Raw genomic sequence first — 20,726 nt, 5'->3', positions numbered from 1 at the left:
GCTGTGAGGAAAACTACATCTTCAGACCTTGTTTCCCTGGTTTCTGCCATGGAAGGCCACAGGAGCAGTGTACACAAGAAGATAAGTATGGTGTGTACAGCACATAGCTTGCTATTTTAGTGCAAACACAAGGAGTCAATGTTTAACATCAGCCAGGGTACATTTTAGTCACAAAGCCCCTTGCTTATACCTGGAAATTGTCCCCATCAGGGCAGGATGGCTATGGGGACATTGTGGATGAGGGCAACCATGGCAAGGTCAGGTTATTTTCTCTAGCTTGTCTCACTCCCATATTTTAAAAGAAATCATTGCCAGTGAATGGTAGCCACACTCATTTAAGAAAAATACTTAAAAGTCATCTCAGAAAGTCAGGATGAACAAAGCTATTATTCTTCCCTCCCTCCCTCCCTCCCTCTCTCCCTTCCTTCTTTCCCCTGCTCTAGGAACAAGAAACATTTCTCTCAGCCTACAAAGACCAACCAGTATGAGATGAGATGAAGTGAGCTGACAGGGGACACCAGTCTTCCCCCATCCCATTTGAACAGGGAAGGAGCTCCGGGGGCTGTTCTGAGGACTCTTCAAGGTAGGGCAGTGATCCCCTGTGTTGGATAGACAAGGTCAGCAACCCCACTGTTCCTGTTGGTCCTCGATGCCTCCTTCTCTTTGGGGACATCTGCAGTCCACGTGGATGGGAACCATGTGAATATAGGGAGAAAGAGCCGTATTACGTTGCTGGGTGGATTTCCCACTGAGATCAGGGCAGCAGCATATGGCTCCAAGATGCAACATGACCCTGGGAAAGAATTCTCAGGAGCCTAGTGGAAGGCAATACAGTTCAGTGGGAAAAGGCCTTGGAATAAGAGCCAGGAGATGTGGGTTCTAATCCTAGCTCTGCCCCTAGCCAGCTGTGTGACCTTGGGGAAATTACTTTACCTCTGAATCTCCGTTCCTGGCCTGGAAATGAGGAATTTGGAGTAGATGATATGATCTTAAGGTTCCTTCCAGCTAGAAAACTCTATGATTCAATCTAGGCTAACACTAAAGTCCTTAAGGACACAAAGCAGTCATGCTAATGGCTATCCTTTCCAAAACAGTAAAGAGAAAAGGAACTTTTCTCTCAATTTACCCCTAGTTAACACTACTTATGAAGTTGTTCAGCCCAGCCCCATATATACATTTTCCCTTTCTTTGTCCCTATTTCTACTTCTGTAAGGAAGAAAAATCAGGAGGTAGGAACAAGCAACAGATGGATTGTGTGTGTGTGTCTGTGTGTGTGTCCTAGAGGGAGGGAGATTGGGGCAGGGGGAGTGGCGGCAAATCCTTGCTGAGCAACGTGCTACTTGCTAACTCTGCAGAAGGTAACACAATGGGACTTTCGTAGTAAAACTGGATTGGATAAAATTGAGAACCAATGACAGGGGTGAAGGTGCTCAGTAACAACCAGATTTCTTTTTGCCTTGAAAATTGGCCAATTTAAAATGCAATTGTTAAAGAATTGAATTTTGAACTATACCAAACTCCCCTCAAGTGGCAGTACAGAAACATTTCCTTATAATTGATTTTTTTAAAAGGTAGAAATTCTATTATTATTATAGAAGACAATAATAGGAATTCTTTGATTATTATAGAAGGTTGAAAGATCATTCTAAAGAAAATATGGCCACTGAATATTTTCTAATGGTACATATGCCACAAGCAAGGGAACACTCAGAGGTGTAGCATAGGGCATGGACATGAGGAAATCTGAGTCTCTCCTCTGGTCCTGCTCTTTACCAGTAGGTCATTTGGCTGCCTCAGCCTGCATTTCATCTTAAATCGAAGGAATTGGACTAAATGAGATCTGGGGAAAGATTGTGGGTGAAATCTTTGGGGAATCGGACCTGCAGTTTAGAAACAGACCTCCTACCACTCTCTACATCCTCCAACCCAAGTACCAATTTTCCCCAATTAACTACAAATTGCTCTGGCGGGCACTAAGCAAACCTTGAACTTCTAGAAAGAAGTAGGGGGTAAGTACAATGGGCTTCTTCATGGTTTCTAACAGCCTACAAATAAGGGAGAGGGGCAAAAAGAGATTCTCATAATTTTGGGTTCTTCAATGACCAGTTTTACCAGGAATCAATACTACCAATATCTGGACTTTCCTTGAACCAAAACTGTTTTATGTAGCTAAGGACACCTGAAGCTTGTCTAGGGGCATCTGATCTACCCCTTCCATCACGAGTTTCCTCCTACCCAGTGCACATCAGCAATGCCACCAAGTTGTCACTGATCCATGACGGGGTGTCTTGTAATATCTCCTAATTATGAAGCAGTTGCACACACACACACACACACACACACACACACACACACACACAGAGCAAGCTCATTCTAGTTAAAGTGGAGGAACAAATGCAAGTCATTCAATAGCCAAACAGCAGCTTGGCTTCAAATGCTGCGCCTTTCCAACTATCTGAACAATTACAAAGAAATAAGGACATCTTCATATCTGCTAAAAGCAAACACAGAACTGGCATGCATGGCTTTCACTTAATTTAGTTGCCTTTGCCATTATGGGCTATGATTACAGACAAAAAGCAGTGTTATGAACCTGTACCTCAAAGACTGAGAACTATTTCAAATGATCAGTCCTTAGCAAAGAGAAATCCTTTCTAGTGTAAAGACAAGTGAAAGGACTCTCTGTCTTCAGTATGAAATATCAGGATTATAGATAAAAAAGAGCTGCTTAAAATATGCCATAACATTTCATTTAAAATATAATCAGAATGTCTGGTCCACATTGAAATTATTAATGTAAGCATAACTGTTAAAAAGTTATCAAAAGACTGATTCTATTGAATTGGCCTCTGCTATTCATTTTGTTTTTTCCTGGAGGTTTCTGGTTGGCAGTGACAGCATGATTTCTAAACTACATTATTCTTCTGCATTTTTTTTTTGGTAAATTTTCTGCATGTGTTTTTTAGACAAAAGAAAAATCACCAGTTTATAAAAAAGGAGCCTGAAGAGTTTGCTCCTGAAATATAGACACGAGGTTTTATAAAAAGGATATTGGTTTCTTGCTATAAAAAGCGACCGAAAGGTGTCAGACCTGAAAACAAATTCTCACAGTGTTTTCAGTGTTAGCTGTTGACAAGGCATTCAATAGAACAGAGATAGATGGATACCGTATGGTTTGTGTTAGACAGCCTCCTAGAGCAATCAGGTATATGGAAGCCGCTCACCCCCAACTCTTATTAATTGCTTATTGATTCTAAATTGCCCCAGTGGAGATGTTGACAAGGAATTCACTGTGCTGTATAAACACTACTGAAATGTCTACAGTGTTTTCCAATTTTGCCTGGTTTCTTTAAGGTAGCCCTGCACCGGGGTCCTAAGCATCTGGTGTCAGAATGACAAGTTGCTGGTGTTTCTCCCCCTTGACAGCCGGAATTGGCGTTAAACAACAAACTGGGGGTTTAATCAGGAGTGAAAAGCCAGGCTGGGGAGCTGCCTTGCCGTCTTCCAAGGATCCTCCAGCATTCTTGAGATGGGGAGACAAGGGGCACTTGTATTTGTCACTCTTGGATTTGCCAATGAGTTTTCTTCCCCCACACACACATCTTAAGTGCCATGTATGTAAACAACGCTCTACAGAAGGAAAACTGTCATGTATGAGCAAAGTGAGATGGGGGAAAATAATGCAGGCGCCTCAGTATTCAATAGAAAGGTCATGGACTAGCACATTTTGCATCCTTGGAAAGTTACCCCAAAGGATGGTTATCAATCTATCTCTTATAATTGGTAACTGTGGATCAGTGGCCCAGAGGAGAAATCACAGGAAAATAAACCCAACATATTACAGTGTGTTTTTAAAAGTAACAACAACAACAACAAAATAAAAACTTGAAAGCACCAATAGCCCTGTTGGACACTTGAGCAGAAGTACCCTATTGTAACGGTGAGCTTGGATTTGTACTCTGGACTCTGAACATTCTCCTCCTTCACATGGAATCGCCAAGTGAGTCTGAGTCATCCAAGGACAGAGGCAGGTACAGGTCCTGTAAGAAGATAAGAGATAAAGTTAACTCTCCTTTTCTTAACATCTTGGGCTCTGGAATGGGCAAGATTATATGGATGCTTTTTAAAAAACTAATATTTTCTCTAATTTTTATTTTGAAATAATTATAGATTCACAGGAAGTTGAAGTACAGGGAGGTAGCCTTGTACAATGTACCCTTCATTCAATTTCCCCCAGTGGTAACATCTGCAGTTTTCCACGCACTTGTGTGTGTGTGTGTGTGTGTGTGTGTGTGTAGTCCTATGGGCCTTTACCATATGTGTATATTTGTGTGACCATCATCACAGTCGAGATACAGAAATGTAGCCTTACTAAAGGGCTCCCTCGTGCTACCCCTTTACAGCTACATCCACCCCTACCCCATCCCTAAGCCTTGGCAACCAATATTCTGTTTTCCACCTCTACCATTTTGTCACTTCAGATGTTATACAAATGGAATCATACAGTATGTAACTTTTTGGGATTGGCCTTTCCCATCAGCATAATTCCCTGGAGATTCATCAAGTTGCTGCCTTTAACAGTAGTTCACTTCTTCATATTGCCGAGCAATATTCCATAGTGTGGATGTACCGCAGTTTGTTTAACCATTCATCAGTTGAAGGGCATGTGGGATGATTCCAATTTTAGGCTATTACAAATAACACAGCTATAAACATCCATGTACAGGTTTTTGGGTTAACATAGTTTTCACTTCTCTGGGATAAATGCTCAAGAGTACAACTTCTAAGTTGTGTATTATTGCATGTTTAGTTTTGTAAGGACTGCCATATGTTTTCCAGAGCGACTGTACCATTTATATTCTCACCAGAAAAGTATTAGTGATCCAATTTATTCACATCCTCACCAGTATTTGGTGTTTTCACTACTTTTTATTTTAGCCAGTCTTGTGGGTTTGTAGTGATACCTCGTTGTGGTTTTAATTTGGATTTCTCTGATGACTATGATGTTAAACATCTTTTCATGTGCATAGTTGACATCTATAATTCCTCCTGAGTTCAACTGAAGAAACAATTCCTCAGAAATGTTTCTTCATGTCTTTTATTCATTTTCTAATTGGATTCTTCTTATTGTTGAGTTTTAACAGTTATTTTCATATTCTATATATGGCTTTGGTTAGATATGTGGCTTGCAGTCTGTAGCTTGTATTTTCATAACTTTTGCATGGTCTTTGACAGAGCAAAAGTTTTTAATTTTGATGAGGTCCAATTTATCCAATTTATCATTTTTTTCTTTTATGGGTTACACTTTTGTTGTCAAATCTAAGAACTCTTGGCCTAGCCAAAGATCAGAAGATTTCCTCCTATGTTTCCTTTCTAAATGCTTTACATTTACATCTATAATCCATTTTTGAGTTAATTTTTACATAAGATATGAGGTTTGGGTTAGGGGTCATTTTTTTGCCTAGGGACATCTAATTGCTCCAGCACCATTTATTGAAAAAGCTATCTTTCTTCCACTGATTGACTTTTGTAGCTTTGTCAAAAATCAGTTGTGGATGTGTATCAGTTGTGGGTTCATTTCAGGCCCCCAGAGAGCTGCCAGGCCCTGAACAAATGGCTAACCCAGAAAATGTACCCCATCACCTAAGTCCAATTTATTTCTTAATGCTTCCATTTCCCACCAGGAATTAGGATTCATGGCTCCAATACTGCCCCAGGCCTTGTCTATGTCTTGGGGAGATGGGATGATATGGCATTGGTTTTTTCCCACCGTTCCCAGAGCTCTATTTGGAGATCCTTGTGATTACTCCTGGACTTACTTCACCCATTGTCTAAATCAGAGCTTTTTAAATCTCTCTCTCCATCTCTCTCTCACTTCTCTTTTAAATTCTCTATTCAAATGAAATTTTTCTTGGAAGCCAACTATATGAAATAAATAAAAGTGTAGTTGTTTTGGTTGAACCATACATGGCAGAGGCAGAATCTCACCCATCCCCAGATGAAACACAATTTGAAAACCACTGTTTTCATTTACATTATCAGCAAAATACTAAAGGAAACTGAAAATTTTACGGTCAAGTCTCTGGATATTTAAGAGACTCTCTTTGGTAATGGAAACAGAGAACTTCAGTAGCGGATAGCCCAAGAAAATTAGAGAATGCAGCTTCTCCTTGAGGTAAAGGAAAAAGTGAAGATGAGGAAGGGGTACAAGAATGGGGAGGAGAGGGACTTACTTATCTAACACTGATAATGACTTTTGCTGAGAAAGAAGGGGCAGGAAGTCTGTTAGGCCGCTTAGAATGGAAAGAGAAGTAAAGTGTATTCAGAAACTTGAGGTCTTAGTCCTGGTTAAGTAGTACTGTGACATTGAATAAGTCTTTGAGTCTTGGTTTCTTCATCAAGAAAATACAGAATGTACAATCTGTAAGGTCTCTACCAGCTCTGAGGACTCTCAAAGAAAGACTGATTCATTAAAAAACACAACAAAGGCAACTATAGCAAATAGATTCACTTCTCACCAACCCATAATCCCTACACTGTAAATCAGGGGTTGGAAAATTTGCTCTCTAAGGGGATAGATAGTAAATATTTTAGGCTCTCTTTGCTGGTCACATATGGTCTCTGTCACACAGTTTGTTTGTTTGGGTTTTGTTTCTTTTACAATGCTTTAAAGATGTAAGAAACATTTTTTACATCAGGGGGCCATCCAAAATGACCAGGCCATACACATGATTTGGTACTCTTGCTCTAAACTACCAAACAACATTTCTTAGAAAACTGATAAACAGGAAGTACAACACTGAGGAAACAATAGGAGGGCAATAAAAAACACACATAAAATTGAATTGAGGCAAAGTGGCATACAATGGAGTTGCATCTCTGAAGGCATTCAGTTCTCCACAAATTGAGTAAAGTGAAAATTTAACATAGTCAAAGTATCTTTGAGCTCTAGACTTCAAGAATAGTGGAGAAAGACTCTCTGAAAATCTACACAAATGCAGTAACACTGGAAAAAATTGTCAAAATCAACTTTTTCAGCACTCTGGAAATTAACCAAAGGCTTGCAACAATCCAAAAAAATGTTTATTCAAGAAAAATGGCTTAATCTCAGTAAGAATACCGAAATTTGGGGTGCTTTAACTTGCCCTATTTCTATTCTCCCTCTCCCCAGCTGCAGGGTATCTCTGAAAACCAACAGCCTCACAACTACAGTCTCTGAAAAAAACCTAGCAGCCACTGGAGGATGCAGAATGGGCTTGGAGCTCCCCCAAATGCCCTATTCCCAGAGAACTGTCACTATTTGACTTGTCTGGTAGCTCCCACTTGTGGGGCTCTTCTTTGACCTGACTCAGAGCACACTCACTGTGAACAGCCTTTTCAGGGAGCATTAATCAGCTGCAATTGTTTAAAATCACAGCTGCCTAACGCGGGGGAAACAGTTGGGGCAAATGAAGCTGCTCAAAACCTTAAAAGGAAAAGCTGGAGAATTCATGTCCATAGGGGACTTTGAAAAGTTCTGAAAATATTCCCAGGAATCTCTAAGGCCAGGCACATGTTCCAGACTGGGTATATTTGAAAAGTTCTGAAAATATTCCCAGGAATCACTAAGGCCAGGCACATGTTCAGGACTGGGTATATTCTCAGAAAAGACCTGAGAAGTTCCTAATCTCTCACCTCTGGTTGGCCTTGAGGCCCTGTGCAAACAGCAAGTGAAGGCTGAGGCAAGCTGCCTGACAGAGTATTGAAATCAGGCCCCAACACACACACACACGCACACACACACACACACAGAGCCCTTCAGCAAAGGCTGGGAGACTTACTGGATCAAAGCATTTAGGAAATCTAGGAAAATTATCCTTCAAGAATGAAGGAGAAATCAACACATTCCCAGATAAACAAAGACAGAGCTAGCAGACATGTCCTATAAGAAATACTAAAGAGAATCCTTCAGGGAGAAATGAAAGGACAGTAGACAGCAATCCACATAAGAAATAAAGAACACTGGTAAAGGTAAATACATAGGTCAATACAAAAGAAATTATAAATTAATTTTTCTAACTCTTTTCTTCTATTATCCAATTCAAAAGACAACTGCATGGACTAGTAATTATCAAGATATGTTGATGGACTTATTATGCATGAAGATGTAATTTGTATGTGAATAGGAACACAAGGGGGGGAGGAACAGAGATATATCAATACAATAGCAAAAATTTTATATAAAGTTGAAATTAAGTTGATATTAATCCAAAGTAGATTATGTTAAAATGTTAATTGTAATCTCCAGGGCAACCACTAAGAAAATAACTCGAAATAAAATTAGTAAAAATACAACAAGGGAATTAAAATGGTATGCTGGAAAAATACCTAAGATAAAAAGAGCAGAAATACAGGAGTGAAGGGACAAAAAAAGACATAAGAGATATGGAAAATAGCAAATGGCAGACATAATTCCTGATTTACCAATAATTACATTAAGCATAAGTAGATTAAGCACTCAAAGGAAAAGGCAGAGATTGGCAGAATGGATTTAAAAACATTCAGCTCTATGCTGTTTGAGACATAATTTACAATCAAAAACATAAATAGGTTGAAAGTAAAGTGATGAAAAAGATTTACCATGCAGTTAGTAACCAAAAGAGAACTGGAGTGGCTATACTAATATCAGAAAAAATAGATTTTAAGACAAAACTTGTTACTAGAGACAAAGAAGGACATTTCATAATGATAAAATATAACAATTAAAACATATCTGTGCCTTAACAACAGAGCACCAAAATACATGAAGCACGAAATGACTGAATTGAAGTGAGGAATAAACAATTCAACTATAATGGTCGAAAACTTCAATACCCCACCTTCAGTAATGGATAGAATAACTAGGCAGAAGACCAACAAGGAAAGAGAAGACTTGAATGACAGACACTTCAAATAATTACACATCTAATCTACTCCATCCAACAACAGCAGAATACACATTCTTCTCAAGGTCCCATGTAATGTTCTACATGACAGATCATATGTTAGCCCATAAAACAAGTCTCAATAAATCTGAAAGGATTTAAATCATACAAAGTATGTTCTTCAACTACAGTGGAATTAAATTAGGAAGTAATAACAGAAAGATATTTGGGAAATTCACAAATATGTGGAAATTAAACAGCACACTGCTAAATAATCAATGGGTCAAAGAAGAAATCACAAAGGAAATTAGAAAATACTTTGAGATAAAGGAAAATGAAATAACAATATACCAAAAGTTATGGGATGCAGCTAAAGCAGTGTTCGGAGGAAAATTTATATGAAATGTTCAGAATATGCTAACTCACAGAAACAGAGTAAATTAGTGGTTGCCAGGTGGGTGGGTGGAGGGGGAAGAGGCTGTGTCTACTGATGGGCATAGGATTTCTTTTGAAGGTGATGAATACATTCTTGCACAGCTTTATGATTATTCTAAAAACCACTAAACTGTGCACTTTAAAAAAGGTGAATTTTATCTCAGTTATTTTAAAAAATAGTACTTTTGAAAATATTTTACATTGACAATTGAATACTTAAAATTTTTTTTATTGAAGTATAGTTGATTTACAATGTTGTGTTAATTTCTGCTATACAGCAAAGTGACTCAGTTATACATATATATTCTTTTTCATATTCTTTTCCATTATGGTTTATCACAGCATATTGAACATAGTTCCCTGTGCTATACAGTAGGACCTTGTTGTTTATCCATTCTATATACACCAGTTTGCATCTGCTAATCCCAGACTCCCACTCCTACCCTCTTCCACCCCCCTCCCCCTTGGCAACCACCAGTCTGTTCTCTATGTCCCTGATTCTGCTTCTGTTTCATAGATAGGTTCTGAATACTGTTTATATGATTCCTGAGCAGGCAACCCTATATAGCAATATGCATGTATTGGTGCATAGTGTATACAGTAATATTCAGTAAGTAATGATGTGTAGATATGTAAGAGGTGATTTTGTAGAAATTTTGTTCTATGACTATATTGTGACCACTGATGAATTCCATAAGTTAAACTTACACATAATGCAAGTCCACTGTAATAGAAACAGCACAGGATTAAGAGCCAGGAGACCTAGGTCCTAAGCCTAACTTCCCCTTTCAGGGTCTTTGCTTCTGTATCTGAAAATTGAGGAAGATATAGACTATAACATCTTTAATTTTCCTTCTAGCCCTAAAATTCTATAAAATATAACTTGGATCATTACATTTTGTTTTTCTCTAGTTACACCAAAGCAAGGGAAAGGAGGCAGGCACTACCCAAGTTAGTGAACTCCCTGGGCATTTTTCAGGCAGCACACAAGGGCCTTTTCATTATGGAAGCCACTTTGGGTCCCACCGCACTGAACCATTGGGCTTCAGCATTCACCCCTGTTCTGAATCATTCATGTAACAGATCCTTCAGTGTAGCTGGTTGGTTAGTGGAAATAATTATCTGAGAAAGACTGTTCCAGACTGTTATCTCAGAGGAAGAGGGGACAGGCCTGGGAGTAGAATTGGGAGGCGACTCCACTTGCAGCTGCTGTGACTTGGAATGGGTGGGGTGAGGCGCAGGCTATGGAGAAAATCCAGAGGACTAGGCCTAGGTCTGAACTTCCGTGTACTTCTGCCCTCTGTCAATTTATTTAGTATTTAACATATATTTTCTTGTATGCGTAGAACAATGCTCAGGAAAAGGAATTATCTCAACATTCTGTTTTTGTTGATTGATATGTAGAAATACAGAAACACACATATTGCTTAACAATACAAGTAATTTGCACCTGAAATTCATTTGCTTAGTCCCCTGGAGCCCTACAGAACAAAATGTTTGTAACAAATACAGCTGTGCTGGCGATACTATTGCATTAGAGAAAACAAAAACTTGGTCTCTGGTCCAAGAAGCTTATAGTCCAAAGGAAGTCAGAGAGTTTTGAGAAACCTGGCTTCTAGTTTGGGTTTACTTTTTCCCAAATGTGCCCTGTGCTTTTCTGATGGTGTGGCTTTGTCCTTGCTGATTTTTTTAAAAGCTGGAATGCCCGCTCTCTTCACCAGCCATCAAAAGCCTACCCAGGCTTCAAGGTCCCACTTAAATGTCACCTAGTCTATAAAGCTTTCGTGTCTCCCACCCTCCCACAGTCCGACGTCTTTCCTACCCTCCTTTGTGTGCTCCTGCAGTTCTTTATTCGCTCTTGATTACACTACCAAAATCCACTTAGAGTGGTGTCTGTGATGTAAGATTCAGGACCCTGCTTTATTCATCAAACTATCTCTCTAAGCAGTTACAGGATGACAGAAAAAAAAAAAAGGTCTGGAAACACAGAGGGAAATGTATGTTTAAATAATGTTAGTTATGTTTTCAAATAATATGTCAAATATATTTTCCTTCAATCTCCAGGCAACTTGGCAAGCAAAATGCCTCCAAATTTAAAGCCATGAGGGCAATCACTAATCTGGAAAAAAAAATTTTAAATAAATGAAAAAGTGTCCCTGTGTTTCTAGGCATTTTGAACAACTTTAATATGGTACCTTCTCTGAATTGTTGAATCATACTGGGGTTGTCTTTGACCTTGGCACCTCCTTTTTCTCATCTGTAAAATGGAAATGCTAACCTGCCCTATCTCTTTCACAGGGTTATCGCTAGGGTAAATGAGAAAATGGCTATGCAGAAAGATAAAGCAGTATGAACATGCAAAATGTTGTTCTCATTAACTATACAAGGATTTACTTCGTGTCCATATTGCAGCACTTGAGTATGCGGACTTTGGCTAACCTCATCGCAGCTGCATTAAAAAGGATTCTCCATGAGTTGCTTAAGAGGAGAAGCCAAGAGGCTGATTACAGCTTAGGGCCCTGTCACAACCGTCAAAAGTTACCAAAGGGATGCTGGGACTTCAGGTTTGTTTCCAATTGTGCAGGAGGAAAGTCATGGCCTCAGCCACCTGCTTCCTGTCTCCACCATGACTCACAACTTTCAGGTCCACTTGGATGGAAGTTCAGGTGAGATCTGCTTAGGCCCACTGCCCAAGGACCTCGATGGTGCTAAGGCTCAAGTAACTTTGTGAAAGGAGCAGCAAGAAGCTGAGCCTGAGCCCCAGGGGGACTGAGCCAAGGTCACAAGACACTTTTTAGCTTATTCAGAAAGACCAGTTCATCCTCCATCATTGGTGGTGTAAGCATGAGGCTACTGCCTCCTGACAGGATGCACTGAGCGAGATGCAACATCACTTCTATGACATTTCTTGTCCCAAATGCACAATCTGTTAACCACAAGGAAACATCAGACAAACCTAAATCGAAGGACATTTTACCAAATAACTAGCCTGTGCTCTTCATTTCTACAATATACTGTCTTGAAGATTTTTAAAAAGACTCAAGAACTTTTCTAGATCAAAGAAGACTAAAGAGGGCTTCCCTGGTGGCACAGTGGTTGAGAGTCTGCCTGCCGATGCAGGGGACACGGGTTCGTGCCCCGGTCCGGGAAAATCCCACATGCCGCGGAGTGGCTGGGCCCATGAGCCATGGCCGCTGAGTCTGAGCGTCCGGAGCCTGTGCTCCGCAACGGGAGAGGCCACAACAGTGAGAGGCCCGCGTACCGCAGAAAAAATAAAAAAGAAGACTAAAGACACATGACCACCGAAGGCAATGTGTGGTCCTAGATTGGATCCTGGACCAGAAAAAAGAACGCTCTTGGGGCAATTGATAAAATTTGAATATGGACGGCAGAGTATATAACAGTACTGAATCAGTGCAAACTTCCTGATTTTATAATTGTACTATGGTTATGAAAGAAAATGTCCTTATTCTTAGGAAACACCTACTGAAGTAGTTAGAGGTAAAAGGGCATGATGTCTTAAACAATTTCGAATGGTTAAAAAATTTAGTAAAGTGTGTGTGTGTGTGTGTGTGTGTGTGTGGAGAGAGAGAGAACACAAAAAATAAAGTAAAAGGGAAAAAAATAAACAACTGGTGAATCTTTATAAAGAGTATACAGAAGTTCTTTGTACTTAAAATCTTACAACTCTGTAAATTTGAAATATCAAAGTAAAAACTTAGTGAAAATTATACCAAAATCCAAATGTTTTTTAAAGTTTGCTCTAGAAAATTATATAATTTATTATTTAATGTTTGTTTGCTTAACTGCCATTAAAAAGGGTAATTTGAAAAATAAAATGATATACTGAAAACTCAATGATACAAAGAAAATAGGCTCTGACAAGTCCAAAACAAAAACAAACCACACACACACACACACACACATACACACACACACACACAAAGCCTGCAAACCCAACCAAATGAAACGGTTTAACAATGCACTCACCTCAATGGACTTATGGATGGTGGGGCCTCAGCCTAAATGAACTGAACATGTCAATTACAAAGGGGAAGGACTCTGGTGTGCAGACCAAATAAATGCCCAGGCTGCCCTCAGCCCTTTGGAGAAGGTACTGATGGAAGGTGCTGGGGTAGGTCACACTTCCCAGAAGGAAAGTATGGGCAGAAATGCATAGAGAAAAGACACAGTAAGAAACAGTGGAGCCTCCCCAGGAGGCTCTGTGTGGACAGTAGAACAACTGAAGTAGGCTACTCCTTGTCTTGGCATGTCCACACTAACAAGCTTTGCTGCTCAGAAGAATCACTGAAAGCTGACTGCAAAAGCAATTTTCATCCATCTCACAATCTCTGGGTACCGTTGGTTACACAGACAGTTCAGCAGATCTTCCTTTGGGGAAACCAAATAGCTCAACAGAACAATTCAAAGGTTCTGGTCAGGGTCAGTACCAGAAGCTAAAGAAGTCATTAAAGGAATGGAATGGGCATTAGGAATGATGGAGCAGGTAATGGTCAAGTTAACCAGGAAATTAAAAATCCTGATGTAGAGAAAAGGAAATGAAAATAGGTGTCAGGCAGCGGTGTGCTGTTAAATGTGTAACAACCGACTTCCTGTGGGAGAAAACAACAACTTGATTTGTAGTATTTGCTGAATTCTATGGTGTAAATAAATATTCCCATCATGGCTGAGCTCTAGGTAACAACACAATGTTACCGAACAGAGTTGGGAGGCGATGTACACAATCAGCTCTCAGGAGCTAGTGTGAACTGGCTCCAGCAAACCAGTGGTAGTAACCTGGGTGCCAGTCTTACGTCTGCTGCTACCTAGCTATGTCACCCCAGTAAGTAACTTCATTCTGGGTTTCAATTTTCTCGTCTGGAAAACATCAATCTCACAAGATTATTGAGAGAATCAAATGAAACGAATTTATCTCCATCTCAGATCTCTTGTAGCTCTTACCCTCTATGGTTCTGTGATGGAGTTGGCCACATTGGTGGCTTTTTGCCTTTCTCCATCTCTCGCCAAGTCTTGTGAGCTGGGAGAAGACAAGAGAATCCTAGAGGAAGCTGCCCTAGGGTGTGGTAATCAGAGCAGAAGCCACATTACATGGCCTCAGAGATGAGGTTGAAGGCAGTGGCCACGCCAGGTTTTTGATACAGAAGAGATTTCTGGGTGGGAATCAGTTTGGAAAGCGGGGGTAGAGAATTTCTACATGTCTATTATTTTAATGGTATATTTATTGGGGATGACTTAGAGGTGTAAAGGGTGCCCAGGGCCAATGCAATGTATATATGCCCTCTCTTCCTACACTGTACCAGAATCTGCCTGGTAATGAAGACTATACAATGAAACTAGGGCCTGTTCATACTTTGATGTCCTGTGAATCTAAAGGGAGTAGCTTAGGGCTAACTTTCTTTACGTCATTTATTGGAGCCTGGGGCCATAAGTTGCCCTCAATGCCCTCTTTGCTGTGCCCCTGAACTGCAGGGACAAGTGCTCAACTCAGCCCCTGAGCCATCAGTTGGTGACACTATTAGCTCAGAATGGTTATTTGGGCCCTTCATACCTCTTCCTTTTGGTTAAATATAACCAGAATTAAATAAACTGGGGGTCAGAAGAATAAATAAAAGTGACTAGAAGCTTAGCCCCTGCTGGGATTCCCAGCACTTCAAGCTAATGGACCAAACGAAGGGAAATTCTGGCCTGGATGTGCTGCTGAGGTAGACGGAAGAGAAAACCCTCACCAGCCATTCCAAAAAGTCCAAGTGCAAAGGGGTTTAGTAAGGTATAAGAGACATAATACCTTGTGCTTCCGGAGGCTGCCAGGACTGGTGGGCGTAGAGATGGGAGACTGCTTAGACTTGGGGGTAGAGAGCTGGCTGCTGGAGGTTCCGTTTGCTAGCCCAAGGCAAGAGAAAAGGAAGGGATAAAAATCAACAGCATACAAAGGAGCACATTATCCTTCCCCTCCGAAGACACTAAGAACATTCAAACGAGCTATACAGACAACCGAGTGATGTGACTGAGCAGAACGAAGGTGAAAAGAAACACATTCCTCAGAAAGGCAAGAACTGCAATGCTCAGTTAATTAGATCCCCATACAGTGCAAGGCAGTAATCCACCCACCCATTCCCCCATGTGCTTCCAATTACAGGGGTCTGGTTCTTTTCAAACCTTTTTCATATTCATTCCCAAGTTTGACCCTAGCAACATCTCTGGGAGGTAGTCTGGGAACATATTAATTTGTTTCAATTTTATAAGTGAGACAAAATTGAGGCACAAAGAGATTATGCTGCCTTACCTTAAAGGGGAAGAAATATGGGTGATTTGGACCAGGGCACATCCCCTTTGGTGACAGATGATGTCTATCTCTCTCCCCTCTCTCTTTTCCTGCTCATCTTTCCTCCCACTCTCTCTTCCCTACCTCATTCTGGGTGCAAAGAACAGAAGGAAAAAAAAGAGAGAGGGAGCTAATTAGGAAGAAGAATGAAAAAGAAAGTGGAGGAGAAACAGAGTGCGAAACATAGAGGTGTCTACAGCAAAATGGGCAGAGGAGAGAATCGAGAAAGAGGGAGAGAAGGAGATCAGGAATGGAGGAGACGAGACGGGAGACAAGAGATTCTTGGGGAAGAGAAGAAGGAGGAAGTTTGAAATCGGGAGAAAGGCTTAGAGACAGAAAAAGGATGACAGTAGCCAGAGTCAGGGTGCACCCGCATTTGTCTCTAGTCAGTAAAATGCTGAAAATGAGATGGTTTAGTACTTAACATCTCCATATTCCACTATGTTTGCAAAATTGTCTTATATTCCCTTGCTGACTAGATTTTTTAAAGATCCAATCATGTAAAGAAATGTGGTGCCCTGAAATAGAACAGTTAGCAGCTTTCAAAGGGGATTCATGTTCAGACATCTCATATAAAGTTAATCTCTTTTAAAATCTAAGGACCTACATTGTTCATCAGATATTCTGAAACGTGCTTTAAAAATAAGGGCAGGGTTTCCCTGGTGGCGCAGTGGTTGAGAGTCTGCCTGTCGATGCAGGGGACGTGGGTTCGTGCCCCGGTCCAGGAAGATCCCACATGCCTCGGAGCAGCCGGGCCCGTGAGCCATGGCCGCTGAGCCTGCACGTCCAGAGCCTGTGCTCCGCAATGGGAGAGGCCGCAGCAGTGAGAGGCCCGCGTACCGCAAAAAAAAAAAAAAAAAAAAAAAAAAGGGCAAATATCCCAAGGGTGTTGGGGGGGGGGGAGAAGAGAAAGAAGGAGGAAAGGAAGACAGGAACGGGGCGGGGGGAGGAAATTGAAAAAGTTAAGCAGGAAGATGGCCTGAGAGTGTTGCTGTTAGTCCCACAGGTAAAGCTTAAACTGGTATATCATGAGTATTTCCTGAGGATATACTTCCTCTGCACCACTTATGGTAATGTTTCCCTAGGTTCCGGAACCTGCATATCAACTGTAGGGATGAAAGAGACATCAGTGTGGTGGTTGATGAGTTTATCCAAGTGCAAGTGAGCTGAAAAATGGGCACTTAGGAATCCACCGTCTGGCCTTGCCTGTGAATTCACTCATCTCTAACCCACTCATTGAGAGGCCTTTCTCCCTGTCAGGGCTTCCTGGAAGTCATTCATTCAGTTGGCCAGTAGCTACAGAGTACTTTCTCTAAGGGAAGCCAAGTATTAGACGTTGAGGTTTCAGAGATGAGTAAGTCACTTCCAGTGGGGTGGCAGGTAAGAATACAGTGGGAATAAGTGCTATGACAGAGCCATACAAGGGGTATTATTGGAGCCCAGTGGAGAGGCTTTGAAATCAGGGGACTAGGAGGCAACACCTGAAGAAAGTCTTGAGAGGTGACTCTGGAATAGACAAACCCATAGAGACAGAAAGTAGATCAATGGTTGCCAGGGGCTGGCCAGCAGGGGACAAGGAGGAATTAGGCAGGGCAGGATGGAGAGGTCTGCTAATAGGTACAGAGTTTCTTTGAGGGGATGAAGATGTTCTGGCATTAAATAGTGGTGATTGTTGCACAACTCTATGGCTAAACTAAAATCCAGTGAATTGTACATTTTAAATGAGTGAACTGTTTGTTATGTCAGTTATATCTCAATAAAGCCACTGAGACGATGAATTGGAGCTAGTTAGGCAGAGAGGGTACAAAGGGTATTCCAGACTTCAGAATTACACCAGTAAGGGCAAAAACATGGCGGTGTGAAAGAATACAGTATGTTTACAGAAGTGCAAATAGCTCCAAATGGCTCAAGCATAGGATGCCAGCAGTGAATTCTGAGAGATGAGACTGGAGTTGAGGATAAACACCAGACCCTGGAGGCCTTTTGTGAAGTCTGGGTTTGATGTGTGAAAGAAATCTGGGAGTGATACCATCAAATTTGCACTTAAAAACTATGACTCCAGATGCAGGGGGAAGACTGGTGAGGTGGGCGGGTGTGGGATGGTTAAAGGTAGAAGCAAAGAGATTGGTTAGAAGACAACGCATTAGTCCAGGTGAGAGGCGCTGACGGCTTAAATTAAAGCACTCGGGAGGCAGAGAAGGGATGGGGAGAAGATAGAGGCCTAGAGGCCAGGCAAGCTTGGAGCGAGCGTGATGTGCACGTACCATGCAAGCCACGCAAGGAGGAACATGACCTGTGCCAAACAGCACACAGACTGGGGGAGCTAGGCTTTGCCAGGGCACTAGGCTTTCTGGTGAATAAAAGAGGCACTTTGGAAAAGGCAGGAGTCTGTGAAGCCACAGTGAGGCAAAGGAGTCATTTACTCTGCAGGTAAAGGAAGGAGTGCCTGGGGGTCTCCAAACAGGACCTGGCCCCTAGTATTCAAGATGGAGAGCAATCTTGGTGATCAGTGTGAACTGACATAATGAATGTCTTCCAAAAGACCCATGACCCCAGCCAGGAAGTCTAACAGATGTAGGAATCCCCAGGTAAGTTCTGGCATTTTGTTCCACATGGTCACTGTATCTTTCGGCAACAACAGATTCTAGTTTCCCAGCATTTGTCAGCCATGCTACAAAAGGATGGCTACTATACTTCCAGTGTGAAAACTGTCTTTTTCACCTACCCTCTTATCTAGCTTCTTATCTGAGAATGAGTCCACTGGTCTTGGCAAAATGTGGAAAATTATTAACCAAAGCTTATCTGTATGGGAGTCAGTTTCCACTTATTGGCCATAGATCTGCACATACAGGTTTCTTTTGCAATTTCTAGTTCTTTTATCAATATTCTCTGTAACTCTCTCCTCCGCAAACTTTACGGGTAATACATAAATACATATTCCATGTATACCTCTCTCTCTATTCTCTGTATGTCTGTATATGTTTATATATATTTCACTGCCACTGCCCCAATGAATCACTCCCCAGAACAATCTTAAGCTGCTTATAAATAAAGGATTTAATTTTGTCATCAACATCCAATAAGCATTTGGAAAATCAGTTTTTAACCATTTAACTACAATTAATTTCATTGTTGAAAAAAACATAGACACTTTCCCAGACTTCCCTAATGGAACCAAACCCAAAGATAGACATAGAGAAATGAGAAAATATAGACACATACAGGCAAATGTCAATTCCTTACAAGCTGAAGGAGCACACTACATAAAAATATATTCTCATATGCATTTCCTCTATGGGTTCTGTGGGAAAAAAAGTCTGGGAGGGTGCCATTTGATTTGAATTCTGAAGCCAATTCGTATAAATGTCACGTAAAAGAAGTAGCAGGGAAAGATGAAAATAGGGTTTGACGAACTGTGCATAGTCTTGGATTGGCAAATCCACATGGAAAGCTGTCACAGTTCATTTTGAGAGGGACTGGAAATAACATCGGTTTGATAGCCCTCATTTTCCTTTATTCTGCTTTACTAAACATCTTTAGTTCCTGTCTCTGATGTTCCACTTCTCAGCTGCAATTTGAGAATGCATTGGGGGAGTCTTTGCCCTCTTTTACTTGTCTCTCTCATTTCCCTCCTCAGAACCACAGCACTGCCTCACTGTTGTCACCTTTTTTTATTCATAGTCCAAATCCTTTTATTTCTTTCTTCTCATTGTGCAGTTCATTTTTTCCCCTCTACAGCAAGGTATATCAGGAACTTTTCAATCTCCTAGGCTGTCTTATCAGTCTTATCAATAAAAACCAGGATAATAATGCTTATTGTGTGTCTGTGATAAGCCAGGCACTCTTTTCTCTCTTTCCATTCTCTCTCTCTCTCTCTCTCTCTCTCTCTCTCTCTCTCACACACACACACACACACACACACAGAGCCTCATCTAGTCCTTTTCTAATTTCTGTTAGGGAAATAGAGGTTCACTCCAGTTAGGGGTAGCAAAGTCAGGATTTGAACACAGGTCTCTCTGATTCCAAAGCCTATGTGTGTTTTGGTTTGTTTTCAGTTTTTGCTACATTGCTCTTCCTTTTTTACATGATTTGCTTCTGGGACTCCTACTTATGACAACTTTCTGATGGCGGGTGGGAAGGAAGGAGAAGGGTTGTGGCAGAGAAAAAAAGAAAGAAATAGGAGCAGGTAGAAGCAGACACCAGAGCTTATGCTCATCTTCTAGACTTTTATCCTACTTGATCTAGTTTAGATTAGAAAGTGATTAGCAAGAGCTATCTTCCGTTCACCCTACCAACTGGGTTTCATAGAAAATGTCATGAAACAATAGCAGACAGAGCAGACAGACAGACATGTAACTGCCCTCATGCCACATGCCTCTGGGAAGATGGTATCTGTGCCCTGTCACTCCCCTCAGGTATGCAGCACAATTGCCAAGCTTGGCCTGGCACAGTCTTGGCTTACTAGCTTCTCTGAATGATTATACCTGCCTATTCCCCAGCGCTTGTTTTTAAATCCTTGGCTCTATCAGAATGGAACAGGACAAGCCCAAACAAAAGATGGCGGGTCAGGTAACTAGGCTGAATTAACTAGATTTGCAGGGATTTAAATGTTTAGGGGAATACGAGTTCCCAGGAGTGAGGAACAAGGTGGAGGGAGTCAGTTCCCAAAGAACAAGGAGAAAGTTCAGTTTCTTGCATGGGCGGCCAAGGGCAGAGTATGGTCACCAGCCTGGCAAGTTGATGCTGAGCTCTTAGACTATGGATTCCCTTGTCTGGAGGCTGGACTGATCCCTGGAAATCAGGATGCAACTGTGTGTAAGGTGGATGTAAGTAGCCCCAGGTACAGGGATTAAAGAATTGTCTGGGTAATGAGTTAGACAAGTCATTGTACTTTCTGGGTTCAGGTTTGCATGGCACAGGAAGAAAAGGGCCAGTTTGACATATGTTTTCACCCAACCTTTGACAGGAGAGCAAACTGACTTAACACTCATTCACTTAGCTCTGGCTTTTCCCTCCCATTCTAATCCCAACACTTGAGCTCAACT

The 20,726-nt window shown here is 41.2% G+C and overlaps 1 protein-coding gene across 1 annotated transcript in view; it reads right to left on the bottom strand.

Moving 5' to 3' along the window:
• DCX (doublecortin) overlaps positions 1-20,726 on the bottom strand; it is a 137,202-nt gene that overhangs the window by 20,936 nt on the left and 95,540 nt on the right. The window contains exon 5 of the mRNA XM_060086420.1: positions 15,145-15,239. Within this exon, the coding sequence (XP_059942403.1) occupies positions 15,145-15,239 (95 nt within the window). The remainder of the gene's footprint in view (positions 1-15,144; positions 15,240-20,726) is intronic.

This window comes from Mesoplodon densirostris, chromosome X, assembly GCF_025265405.1.
Source record: "Mesoplodon densirostris isolate mMesDen1 chromosome X, mMesDen1 primary haplotype, whole genome shotgun sequence".
Classification (NCBI taxonomy): Eukaryota; Metazoa; Chordata; class Mammalia; order Artiodactyla; family Ziphiidae; genus Mesoplodon; species Mesoplodon densirostris.
This window is presented reverse-complemented; position numbering and strand designations above follow the sequence as displayed.